The following is a 13,583-nucleotide window of genomic DNA, read 5'->3' on the forward strand; positions in this document are numbered from 1 at the left end:
GAGCACCTGCAGCTTTCATGTTGCACGTTCTGAAATAACAACATCCTGCTCTTTGTGTTGCAAAAATCTGTCAAAATTATAGATGCTGTGAAATTTCTTGCATAGGAAAAATAAAGACTATAAACCCTCAATCTTTAATTCCTCCATATGGAGGCTAACTAAGAAAAATATTCTTTATATATTCACTACAATTAAGAAGGAAAAACACTGTTATTTTAATGAGGAAAAGTGGAGAGTTGGTGGCAGAGCATTTGAGTTTTTGGAGGCTTTGAGGCTTCCCTGGAATATTTCAGCAGGTTAGTGTGAAAATGTGCTGCCTTTCCCAGATAACCAGTGCAGCTATTGCTTTTTATTTATTTTTCTTTTGAGACAGTGGCAGGGGGGAATTTTAAATTCTTCTTTCTTGGCCTGATAACAAGGCTGCTCTCTGGGAAGCTGCTGCTGGCTGTGTGCAGCTGATGTGCCAGTGGCTCTCCTGGTGAGCAAGGTGATGCTAGTTCTGCAAGCTGTGTGAACCTGGCTCTCCAGAAGAATACAGTGGCACTGGTGGGGTGATAAAATTGGTTTGGTGCAGGAGTTTGAGGTACTTTTTCCATGTTTTATTAAAAAATATTCCTTATCCCTCTGCCACGGAGTTGTTGCACGCAGTGGTGACTGCAGATCACACACAGTCCTTCTGTGGCACAAGGACTTGATTTGCAAGGCACAAAGTAATTGATTTGCAATGTAGTTTTTAACTGACAGGTTGGACTTCTATTATTATTTTCCCTTGTGGTTTTGAGCCAGCATAAATTTTCATGTTGAATTAGGTTTTTCTGCTGACTTGCTGTTGAGTTATTGTGGTTTCAAGTGGCAAGAAGAAACAGGATGACTGAAAAAGCCATCAGAGTTTCATTGAAAAAGCTCCCCAACAATAACTTCAGAAAAATAATTGTGCATAAAACAATCTCTAGGTTAAAGACTGTTTCACTTAGTTCCAGGTCCCTTTTGGGAATGGCCACAGCAGTAGGTACCTCCAGAGGCATCCTTTGCTGGATGCTCAGACAGTGATGAGCCAGTTCCGTGCAGGGGAACCTCTTTCTGTATTCCTCATCTTTTAGAGATCACATTTTGCCATGAATCTGTGTTTTTGTTTGTGTTGTTGATAATTTCTGACCCTTGACTTCTAGCTCAGAAATTTCCATTTTGCAAGAGATTGATTGTGAAGATGCAAGCAAAAAGCAAACGCTTACAGAGCAGTGGCTTTTCCTCGGATTTCAGATTAACTGATGGTTCTTTTATAGGTTACAAATATTCAAGCAAGAACAGTTTTGCTTTCCTGGTCACCTCCCACTGGCCTTCTCAATGCAGATAGACACAGCAACGGTTTGCCTTACACCTGTACCTACGAGGTTGCCTTATCAGATAAAGGGAGGGATGGAAAATACAAGATAATTTACAGGTAAAAACCAGCATTTTTACACTTTTTTTGTTTCATTAGGAGTAAATCCTCTGAGCTTTTCAGGGTGTATCCTGGCATGGCCATCAGCCACAGAAGAAAGGCACGTGTTTCCTCACCAGAGGAGCTTGCAGGGGTCTGGTGGAGTGCATGTCACAAGGTCCCTAATTGCCACCCCATCCCACCTCCCCAGCACGTGGCACATCCTGCCTGCGATGCCATCTCTCCCACTGCCAGTGAAAAGGTTACTTTTTCTTTTATGCTAAATGTCAAAACTTTTCGTGTACACCATGCAGGCGAGCTGCCTTCCTAATGGGCTAATTTTGTGTGGACTTGCAGAATTTAGAACAGTAAAATCTTGTTATTTCAGCTAACGAGAAAAATGTGAGGGCTTTGTTGCTTTGTAGTGTCTTAGATGAGCAGAGGAGGGAGTGGAGCAGTCAGTAGGTTACAGAGGCTCCCCAGAAAAACCCGAATACTTGGCTCTCAGCAGGCTTCAGTAAAAATTCTGAGGGATTTCTCTGTGTCTCCTTGCAGTGATCCTCTGAGCTCATTCTGTGATCAAGTACATATGGTGTTATGCCTTTCTTCTTCACTGCTAATGACGTCTCGGAAAGAGAATTTGGAGATGTGACCTTGGCTGTTGTGAAATAGCTAATCCTTCCCAAGTCTCATTAAATAAAGTCCAGGTGATAGAGCATTTAAGGAATTACCTCTTGAGACCAAACCATCTCCTTTCTTTAGATGTCCTGTGAATTAGGGTATTCCTCTTGCTATGCTGGAGGCAGCTCTTGGATGATACAAAAAGGGTGTATTAACCAGGGAAAGGCTGCCTGATTTTACTCTTTTCTGGCATTTACAGCAGCTGTTTGTGAGCCAGTGTGAGCATCTCCATAGTCAAGTGTGTGCTGCTGAGCTTTTAAAGTGGGAAGGACACTATCTAGTACTTCTTGTGCTTGATGCCTGCACATTTTCCCCTGGTTATGAAATATTGTGCATCTGTTTTAAAGCTGCTGGTGGTGATGTGTCTCCTGCTGCTGGCCAGAGTGCAGCCTTCAGCTTGATGTGGTATGTTCCATCAGGAGCAGCAGTAATTGTTATTACTGTAGGCAAAAGAGAGTCTGCAATATGTTGAATACATTGTCTTTGGAAGGAGGTGCACTCATTTCAGAGGGGGAAAACTGGATTTGCAGAGCATTGTATTATAGAAATAAAAAATAAAAGGCTTGCTGGTGGATTTCTGGCGACCCAGCAGGCTTTCTGGTGGATTTTCTTCTATTGATTTTGAGACATCTCCCTGTATTTGTCCACCTAGCTATGAAATAATTTCTTTATGCTAAATTGAGAGCTTTCTTTTTCCCATATTTTAATAAAATCATGAATAAGCCAAGCTTTTACATGAGAGGGCTATTACTTATTAAGCAGTGACCCATACCTTAATCTTCACAGATTTGGCAACACATGACTGAGCCCAGTGTTCATTTACCAGCAAACAAGCCAGAAGGAAAAAGAATAGCCCTAACTATGTTGGCTGCTTTTGAAATTAATAGATTGTATGCTGATTATTTCTTAAAATGTCTAAGCCACTTTGCTTTAAGTTTTCTTGGTATTGAAAGAGAGCTGGGTCCAGCTGTTTGGGTGTTAATTAAATGTCTCCTTGCTGTGTCCAGGGAACATGGTTCTGGAGGAGAGAGCAATAAGTGAAATAGTTGTGCAAGAAACTCAGCTTCTTCCTCTGAAGTTCAATGGGTCACTTTGTATGAAGTATTTTGAATAGGGAATATGCAGGAACTACAACAATAATGTTTGGGTTTTGCTCTTTTTGGCTCTGGGAGGGTGGAAAACCACAATGAGCTTTATACAAATATCAGCAAAATAAAGATAGCATTGAAATGAACCCATATATTTAGTTTATTGAATAAATTGGTGTGATAAATTCTTTTCTTCTGTGCATATGAAGCTTTATGAAGTTTTCAAGAAACGTGAAGTGTGCTGACAAATTGTTGGTATATGGCTTGGTACTGTTTCACTTCAGAGGGATTATTTTTCTTCTTTCAAATTATATCACTAGAAAATCACTAGCTGTGCTAAGTGGGATATTGCTTTTCATAATTTATTGATTGGTTTGGTTTGGATTTCTTTCCTACAGTGGAGAAGAATTAGAATATCACCTGAAAGACCTTAGGCCAGCAACAGATTATCACGTCAGGTGAGTTAGTGTGATTTGAATATCACTTAAATATAAACTCTTCAATTCTATGAGAATAAATGTGAAAGATTTTGAAGTAAATATACAGTGTAGTTCAAGAATTTCATGGCCACCTCTGTAGTTGTGTTTCTCAGGGGTTTCTAAATATTTTAGCATAGATTTTATCTTGGTGCTTTTTGAATAGCATCTTTCGTTGTGTAGTTGTCATTGCTGTAGTAAGAGGCAAAAAGAAGTTTATGATTTGTATTTCTGTATGGATAACAGGCCTGGGAATGCTTGTGTATGAAAGTAGGATATCTGAGGTCATTTAATAATTTGACTCAAACAACTGGTGTTTCTTCAGTTCCTGTAATGTGAACACTGGAAGTACTCCATGCTTTTTTCATGAGTAGGCCAAGCTTTGGGATGTAAAGCTGCTGAATACAGCTGCTGAATGGTGATACATAGTCACTTCAGCATTTATTCCAAGAAAAAAATGGATTCACCCTGAACTGAGTTGATATTTTCATAACATATTTTCATAACAATTTTTATTATTTCATAATAAAAGTGTGTTTTACACATTTATTAACTATTAACACATTCTAGTTTTGTTCTCTGATGGTTTTAACACTGTGTTACCTGCTCATGTTGGTTTTTTTTAAAGACTTTATTTATGACCCAAGGCTTTGAATTTACATCCTGTTCACTTACCCTCAATATCCTTAAAAAAAAAAATCCTTTCACTCTTGTCTATTGTTCCCTTCTGTTTTTCCAGACAAGGGCTAGGCACACTGTTTCACATCAAGGTTGCTCCTGTTTGTAAAACTTTAAAGAACACCTTGCTTCTGAGCTCTTAAAAAAAAAAAAATCCAACACCACAATGTTTCCATCTAGCTCTGCTTCTACAGCTTCTTTTTATTTTTAAGGATTGCTTCTAGTGGAGCCCTAAAATGAACTTCTCAAGTAGAAGCACAAGACCAGAAGGAACTTGTCATAAATGAGGAAAAGATGCAGCTCCCATGTGGGGCAGGAGTCTTGTCCTTAGCAGCAAAGGGATGGTAACAAGGAGATCGTTGTAAAACACTATTGAGCTTCCTTCTGAGCATTGAACAGAATTCAAACACCATTGAAGCCAAATTCAAACACCAGAGAGGTCACCATGCACAGCTGGGCTGAGGTCTCAGTCATTTTTAGGGGTGTTGTGGGTATTTGCCCCGGGTCCTGGCTGAGTTCTTCCTCCCTACCTCCAAACCTCCACCTTCTTGCAGGTTTGCCAAAGTACAGGTTGTTTGTGAGAAGTTAACAATAACTTCTGTTTAAAAAGGAGTGACTAAATACAAAAGTCAGACTTGCAAAGCAGCAGCACTGTTTGTAGTGGAGCAAGCTGAAACAGTGGCTGTTTGCTTTCCAACACAGTTTTTAGTTTTTTTTTTTTCCTTCACTGAGACTACATTATGTATTGATGACTGTGAAGAAATAAATCTGTTGAGTAAAGAAATTTATGGGGCCAACAGTTACTGGGCAGATCGCCTTGGGTCTCCTTGACCTTGGCAGCATCTCTCAGGGCTTTGTCTCTGCTGGACAAGGTGTTTGTGCTCCTTGCTGCCCTGCTGGGCCCTGGGACAACCTGGAACAACCTGGTTTGCTGTGAACCACCACCTGCTTCCCTTCAGGTGTGTTGTTGTGGTGCCCTCAGAGCTGGCTGTGCTCAAGGGTTTCAGTGGCTTGCAGGAGATGCCCCTTGAGCTGGTTTTCACACGGTTTTATTTCCCTTGTGGGGTGTGTTGGATGCCAGGCCATGCTCATTTCCAGCACACACATGTGCCCCTTGCCAGATGCAGGCTCAGTTAATTAATTGCATTTCTGGTTGCTCCTGCCTGCTAACAGGTGATGTGTGAAGCAGCACCAGATCTCATCTATCTCCCCCAGAAGGTTTGATTCTATGTAGGTGGCCATTGTGCATAAATTACTCTTATCTACTGAAAACAAATTTAGAAATTGCCCTTTCTTTAGCTCTGCATTCAAGCACACAATAGCTACAACCAATTCAGAGGTCATTGTCTGGTCATGGCCTGAACTTTTCTTCGAGTAGAGGACTCCCAGTTTGCACTTTCTTTTGCTGCGTGGAAAACGTGAAGGGGGAAAAATAACATCATTACTTTTTCAGAGAAAATCACTTCGTGAGGAACTGCTCAACTATATCCCATTTGCTTTCCCATATTATTTGTTATTGCATGTTCTATGCTGACATATAGAGGATTTGCCTGAAATCAAATTTGCTTTGAAGATTTTTAGTTAATCACAGCAGTGTTGCTGGCCTGTGTTAGTTGTAGTCCATGGAGGTCCAGTAAATGTTGGTGCCTCAGTTATGTAGGAGAAGATTGTAGCCATGGAGGGAGACCAACAGATACCTGCATTCAACATGGTACCTGTGGATCAAGTGTAAACCAGGCATTGAAGTTGATACCTTTTTTCCTGTTGTATTTCAAGGAGGATTTTGCCACAGTGTGTAGAAGCCTGGAAATAGGCAAGGAAATATTGGTGGAAAGAAAAGATAATGGAGATAACTCAGTGCTCCACGGGAATATTTGCACAAAACATTGTTCCTCTTCCGCTGTAATTTTTTTTTTTGCATTCTTGTGTAAGTGAAGTAAAGTTAGGATAGCCTTTGGGCTGTGATAAGTCTGTCTTTAGTGGATGCTGTTGTGGGTGCTTTGGTGGTCAAACACGGTGGCCAAGGCAGTGCCACTGTAGCTGTCAGCACGTTTGTAACCCATTTCAATGCTGTTCCAGGGTATATGCAACGTACAACTCAGTCAAAGGATCCTGCTCAGAGCCAGTAAGCTTCACCACTCACAGCTCAGCACCAGAGAGTCCCTTCCCACCCAAAGCCTCGCACAGGACCAAAAGCTCCTTAACCTTACAGTGGAAGGTAACACTTGGTTCGGGCAAAAGCGGGGAAAAAGTACTGACAGTGAGCATAAATGTTGGAAACAATTGAAAGCTGACACAGTCATTTTGCAGTAAGGGACTTGAACTTGCTCTACTCTGACAAATCCCTTCCTGTGCACTGACTTGACTTTTTAAATGTACGTGTTTCATTATGTCCAGCTTCTTCCCGGCATTCCTTAAGAGGCTGCCAAGCCATGTGCAAAGCTTTGGTTTCACTTGAAACTGTAGTCATTTGCCTGGGGGAGGTGAAGCCGTTTTCTCTTACTCCCCAAATCACCTTTTGTTTATTTTTGTTTGTAGGCCCCCATTGATAATGGTTCAAAAATCACCAGCTACCTTCTGGAGTGGGATGAAGTAAGTACAGTTGAAATAAAGTACAGTTGAGGTAAAATCAGTTGAAATAAATACACAAATAAATGGCAGTCAGACTTTACAAGGATTTGCTGAGTAAAGAAAAGTAATTAAATGCAGGAGAAAGTAAAAATGAGAAAATGAAATCCTGATGGCATTAGGTAAAGAGTTGGAAAGGTGAAAGAGGCAGTGGGGGGAAAACTTTCCATTCAGTGTATTTTATATAGAGACAGTGTTCTGTTTCTGTACCCTTGAAATCTTTTATCACTCATTTGGTGTACTTTATTTGTTAATTAGCATTACTTACTATTTAATTACTTATGATGTATCTTACAGTTCTGTTCATGATCTCTTTCTTCCGCTGCTGGGTGCAGAATAAACTTGTTCCTGCCTTAGAGGAGAAGAGTCATGATCCTGCAGACCTGTCCACAGAGAATGTACTCAGGGTCAAAATAAATGTCCTTCGTGTAGTGGCAATTAGGCCCCTTCCAGACACAAAAGGAAATAAGTTTTCTTCTGAATATCTTCTGTGGTTAGTGAGCACTGGGCTGTTGGGAGAGTGCCCTGACAGATGATGTGCAGGATTTGTTGGGGGTGTGTTCTCTCTCCTCCCTCTGTCCCCTAATTTCTGCCCCCTATCCTTTCTGCAAGTCATATTTCTGCAGAAAGCATAAGTCAGGGAGTATTACCTCTGAAGGAAAAGAATAAATATTGGGTGACAGAAAGGGCTTGGCCAACATGTAAATAAAAGTCATGAGTCGGGAAATGAAGGGTGTGAAAGGGTGTTTGACTGTAAAGTCTGAGAAACATCCCTTGAGGTCTTTTGTAGTCTAAAAATATTCTAAAGGGAGTATTCTGTTATGAATAGTTTTCCACCATGGCATTAATAACACATTTCTGTGTTTGGAACCTCACACTCTGCAAACATTTGTTGTGTGCACTGTCACAGCTAGTGGGGTCTGCATGATGAGAAACCCTCAGAACCTGAACTAAAGTCAAACAGTAACTTCAGAATGACTTGCTGTCCCTCTGCACATAGTGGAAAGCCAAAGGTTGTCACTGAGGAAGGGGAAAAGGGGAGTGTGGAGTCTGGGAAAAGAGATGAAGAGAGATTTCTCCAAAAGGATGGGCCAGGATGATCCTGTTGGACCCGTGTCACCTTGATTGTGCACTTGTGATTTCTTCCAAAGCTTCCAGTAACTTGGAGCTGAAGGAACAGAGCAGCACAGAGCAGTGGAAACATGGATGATTCCAGCCTGCAAAGGAAAGGGAAGCAACAGAAGGTCCTGTCAGAAGAAGGACCATCAGCAGATAATTAATACAGTGCAAATACTTTAATGCTAATTTTGACTACATGGAGCATAGGCATACTTTTAGGATATATATAGGGCAATTCTAAAATCCTTCTGTCCTTCAAACTCTTTAATAGGAGTTTTGTCTTCAGAAAGAATGGTTATGACACCCATTTTTCACAGAGCAAAAGAAGTTTGGTTTAGGGTAGTTCAGCTACCAATGGGAAAAAATTAAGGCATCCAGATTCTCTTAGTCTACCTGTTTTAATTACCTTGTTTTCTCAGTAACAGCCCTGAAATCTGAGATTATAATGGATAGCTAGCCAGCACAGATGAAAGAATAATGGCCCTGCACAAATTAATTTGGTGCATCTCCAATGGTTTGACAGTACTCCTGGCTGAAATGTAGGTGTCAGGTTCTGAGACAGTTAATGCCAAAGGTGTAGCTTCTCTAAAAAAATTTTAGAGAGATAAGAGATTTCTGTCTCTTATCTCTCTGATAAGAGACAGAAATGCAACTTTAAGCCACTGAAATGAAAGCCTACCATTAAAGCTTGTGAAAGGAAAAATCTGAAGATGCAGACTGGCTGTGCCTGGGTTTGCAAGAGCCTCATCACATGCAGGTGGGCTGGCAGGATGCTGCACTTGCTTTTCCTTGTGCCATGGCAGGCTGTGCCTCTGAGGTGAAGTGCTTTCAGCTCCTGGAATTCTGGCACCCAGGTACAAAAGAGAATTCACTTGCAGTGCCCCGCAGCCTCGAGCTTGGTTCTGTAAACTCCCCATAAGCAAAAGCACTGCCTTCTCCACAAGGCCACACTGTGTCCTGGGGAAATCGAGGAATACATACATCAAGGCACAGAAGAGGGCTTGCCAGGCAGCAGTGAACACGCTGCCAGATCTCAGCTAGAGCAGCATTCATTAGCTGTGAGGCACAGGGTGAAATACAAACACGGGAAAATCAGCGATCAGAAGGAAATTAAATCGTGGCTGCACAGCAGAGAGGGCTTTGCAAGAGCAGTGAGCAAGAATTCTGTCAGATGATAAAGGTGGAAAAACACCCTAAAGTGGCAGCCTGCCTGGGAAGTTGAGTCCCTTCCTAGGAAAGAATGGTGTGGAAAGCCCTCGCCCGCTCATGGCACACAGGTCCTGGAAGGCTCTTGTGCAAAGGCTGCAGCTCAGACTCTGGAAACAAAGCTGGCATCAGGCATGGGAGGTGTGGAGAGTGGTGGAGGCATCCAGGCAAACACTTCCAGTTGTGTCCCAGTCACACCAGTGTGTTCCCCCAGCTCAAGCAAGAGTTACCCCTCCAAGGGAGGAGCTCCTGCAGCCCCTTTGTGCTCCTGGCTGGGAGGTCACGGCTGTCTGTCTGTCTGTCTGTCTGTAGGACAGCCCAGATCTCTGAGTGTGTCAGGTGCTGTCAGCAGTATCTCATCTGGTTCCTCCTGTTTTTATGGGGTAGAGGAGGGGTTTGTAGCATCCAAAGTGCCTCCAGGAGTGTAGGTGGCATCACTTGTGTGTGCAGAAAACACATTGTGGCTGTAAAGCTGCAGCAGAAGTGCTGTGTTTACAGCCCCAGCATTAGGTGAGGTTGGATAGAAGTTTATGCTGCTTATTATGTTACTGTGCTACCCTACCCAGCTGCTGCTTCAGTTTACTTCTGAAGTTTGGGGTTTTTCCTGACCTGCAGACTCTGAAAGGTTGTAAGTACATAAAACTATTCCAGTTATCCTACATTTTTCTATCCCAGTTTGGATTAAATGGTTTGTAATGTAACTGGTGCGACATGCTTAGTTAGGAAACACAAATGCTTTCCCTTTACTGGTCCAAGTCTTTGAATTAGAGTTGTCATACCTTGCTAATAAACTGTGACCTCTTAAAATGCCTGAAGAACTATGAAGGACACTTAATTCTTTAATAGGAGAGTAAAAGATAAGGTCAGCAAATTGTCACTCAGATACCCTGGATGTACCCTAGGAAAATTTCCACTGACTCTAAAGAAGTAAGGATCAGCCCCTGTCTCAGGTATTCTGGATTTCATTGGGATTGGAACATGCTTGCACCACAGGTGCATTAGTTGTCTGGCAATAAAATTAGTTAAAATTAGTAATTAATGAAAACTTCACCTTCTGGCTCTTTTGCTATGAACTTTGAACTTAAAAACCTGAACTAATCAATTGATGACTTGGTGCCAGGATTGATTATTCAGGGTAAGCAAAAAGCTAATTGGGGAAAAATAGCATTAAAAATATACCAAACAGAAAACATGCCTGTAAAGGAGGTGATGCTTTCCCTGATGCCAGCATTCATCAAAATCAGTAAACTGTAACTGCACTGAAAAATGCTGCTGGCACTGCTGTTAAAACCAGGCCTTTGTTACTAATTAGATGTGAAATGCTTGTTGTGTGATTAAGTGGTAGTAAATGAATGTTTCTCTTGTGTATATGGATAGCCAGAGTATCCTATTCATTCTCGATGGGAAAGGGCAGGAATGTTCCTGAGCCAGAGACAAGGACATCCCTCTCACACAGTGTGTGTCCCTGTGTAGAGCTCAAAACAGCTTTAATTCTTACCCAGTAAGCAGCTCATTTTAATTTGAGAGAGAGAGAGAGACTGATACAATACCACACTATTTAATGATTTGATGATGGGTAGTTAATAATGAAGTTTACACAGAGATAAATGGGGATAATTTTGTTCTGCCACAAAGTTTTAACCTCCTCGAGGTAGCAGAGATGAGCTTGTTTATACCAGCTGGTAATCTGAGCCAGGCATCTCAGTGGTGATCCACCAGAGTTGGGTACAGGGAGCTCCATGTTTGTGTTTGGTCACTTACCTGCCCTCTGAGTTTGTTCTGTGGCTGTGCCACCCTTGTGAGACATGCAAGAGGAGAGAGCCTTGCATAAAATTGGGTTTTGTGTATGATTTAGGGATGTTTTGTAGGTCCTTTTCTGCCTTCTGTGTGTTTGTGTGTAGAGACAATTCAGTTACTTGCATAACTGGCACAGTAAATGCTTTGCAGAGATCTGAGGGTGTGTTACACTAATTGTTGACAGTTTGCTCCGCATCTCTGTGTCAGATTGAATTTCAGTCTGTTCCTTTTTATTGCCAGCACGACCCGAACACAGAAGCCAATGCTGGTGTGGCCACAGCAGATGTCAGCCCTGCATCCTGGTCACAGATGTGGTGCTGAGCATTGCTTCAGTTGTGTGCAGGACTGTGCTCCATTCCTGCCCTGCTCTACCTGCCGTGGTCCCTTCCTCCTCTTGTGTTTATTTGCTGGGTCTGCTGCAGGGACCTCACTCAACAAAACCCATTTCAAATCCCTTCTTCAGTAAATACACACTCCAAAGAAAATCAAGCACCCTGTGTTGAGTGAGTGTGCTGCTTGAAATATTGCTGAAATAGCAGGCAGAGCTCTTAATTGTGTTTGAACATTGTGTTGGAGCATTGTGCAATGCAGAGTGGATTTGTGGAGCTGGACTGTCCTTGTTTCCTCAGACAGGGTGCTGATGGCCCATCACAGGGTGGGCTCTCCTGGACAAGAAAAGGGAGCCCAGGCTGGAGAAGGCAGGAGAAGACTTCCCCAGGCTGGGGAAGTCTGACAGCACTCTCCCTCTGGAATCTGGGGATTACAGATCCTTGCAGAAATGATACAGTGTATTTTAAGCAATTTATGAAACATTATTTGAAGGATTAAAAACTTGGAGTGTACAAAGAATAGGAGAAGGATTCTGGGAAAGCTGTAAGACTCTTGGGTGGCAGCCAGTACCAGCCTGCCAGTTGTTCCTGTCTATAATTATGCCAGCATTAGTGCTTTCATAAATCTTGGGAGAGAAGGAGCGGAGAGGCTATTTCCAGGCTATTAATGCCAGGATAATTAGAAATATCGGCCAGCCTCTCCAATTAGTGCCAATAGAATCAAAAATACCAGCCAGTCTGAGTAATCTGAATACCAGTTGGTCTCTGAGTGAGTCTGGGGAATGTACAATACCAGTTTTGGAAGAGAAATATATACAATATCAGGGTTTGTACTGTTATAAAGTTAAGGATACCTGAAATGTTTGGCAGTCTTGGCAAAGTTTTAACCAATCAGGCTGACAAATGAGAGTTTGCTTTGCCCATTGCTCTCAGTTCAGGCATTGTGGTATAGGTGAGATTTTCCATGATTTTCCTTTTTAGCCAGCATTGTTTTATTGACCATATGCTTAGCAATTGGTCACTTTGTTCTCTTGGAAAAAAAGCATAGGAAAATTATTTTTTAAAAAGGCATTCTTAAACAGAAATCCAAAATAAATTAAATGTTTTCAGTTATTTATAAGCAGTGAAGTCATTAAAGAGTTGAGGAAAAATTAATTTAAGGCAACTCAGCCTGTAAAAGAGAGTTTGCATAGGGGAAAAAATCTATTTTTAGTAGTGCTGAACTGATGAATGGATATTTCACTGAAGCATAAGATTTCTAATTAGGTTTTGTAAAGTCTGCATTTTAAATATATTAATGCTGAACTGAGAAGTATGCTCACCTGTTAATTTTTGTCCTGAAGAAATTCTATCATAGAACTCTGTAACTAGGAATTCTGTCATAGCATTCTATGGCTAGGGATCTTAAATCTGATAAGACCTTCATTTACAAAATGTTTTTGCTTTGGGTTTTGTGATTCTTTTCCAATTCCTTAATTTACCTGAGCTGTGCAGTAATGCTACAGCTGGGGCAGGTGGGTGAAGCTGAAGGGGATTGTGTGTAAAGGAGCTCTAGAACAAGAGTAGGCTCCCACTGAATAAATAAAAGTTCTGGCTGTTTGCCAGTGTGCTAAACGTCCCTTCAGTGCCTCCACACTGTTGTGCTGTGCTGGAAATCTGTGTGGTTGTTTCTAGCCTGATAAACACATTCTGGGGACTCACTACAAACATCTCAGGGAGTTTTTCCTTCTGTGTCACAGCCCAAGGGAGAAGAAGTAGAAATTGGCAGGGGCTGGAGAAATGAGCCAGTGAAAAATGCGTGTCCCACTCAGGCATTTTTGAGATCTTCAGTGGTGATGTTCTGAGCACGGAGGAGGAGCAGTGTGTGGGAGGGCAGAGTGAGCCTAAGGAGGCACAGCAGGTGAGGCTCTTGGCCTCAGGGGGGGATGCCCGTGTAAATGGTACAAAATTTAAAATGGTACAAAATTAAAAATGGTACAGACACGTGCCAAAACTAGTAAATGGCTCAGCAGAGCTTTTCAGTCAGAAGAAGTTGAAGAGATGGGCTCTTCTGCACATGCTGGAGCCCATGGATGTGCTTTGTCAGGCTTCCATTCTGGTGGGCTTTTGGGTACTTCATAATGTAATTGTCCAATAATTTTGTGTTTGAGTATTGAAGTTC

General features: G+C 41.9%; 1 protein-coding gene across 3 annotated transcripts in view; it reads left to right on the forward strand.

Moving 5' to 3' along the window:
- Positions 1-13,583, forward strand: part of FNDC3B (fibronectin type III domain containing 3B) — a 185,697-nt gene that overhangs the window by 123,136 nt on the left and 48,978 nt on the right. For all 3 annotated transcript variants that reach the window (XM_053951887.1, XM_053951889.1, XM_053951888.1), the window contains exons 8-11: positions 1,284-1,441; positions 3,588-3,647; positions 6,423-6,561; positions 6,882-6,935. In XM_053951887.1, coding sequence (XP_053807862.1) covers positions 1,284-1,441; positions 3,588-3,647; positions 6,423-6,561; positions 6,882-6,935 — 411 coding nt within the window. The remainder of the gene's footprint in view (positions 1-1,283; positions 1,442-3,587; positions 3,648-6,422; positions 6,562-6,881; positions 6,936-13,583) is intronic.

This window comes from Vidua chalybeata, chromosome 10 (genome assembly GCF_026979565.1).
Source record: "Vidua chalybeata isolate OUT-0048 chromosome 10, bVidCha1 merged haplotype, whole genome shotgun sequence".
Classification (NCBI taxonomy): Eukaryota; Metazoa; Chordata; class Aves; order Passeriformes; family Viduidae; genus Vidua; species Vidua chalybeata.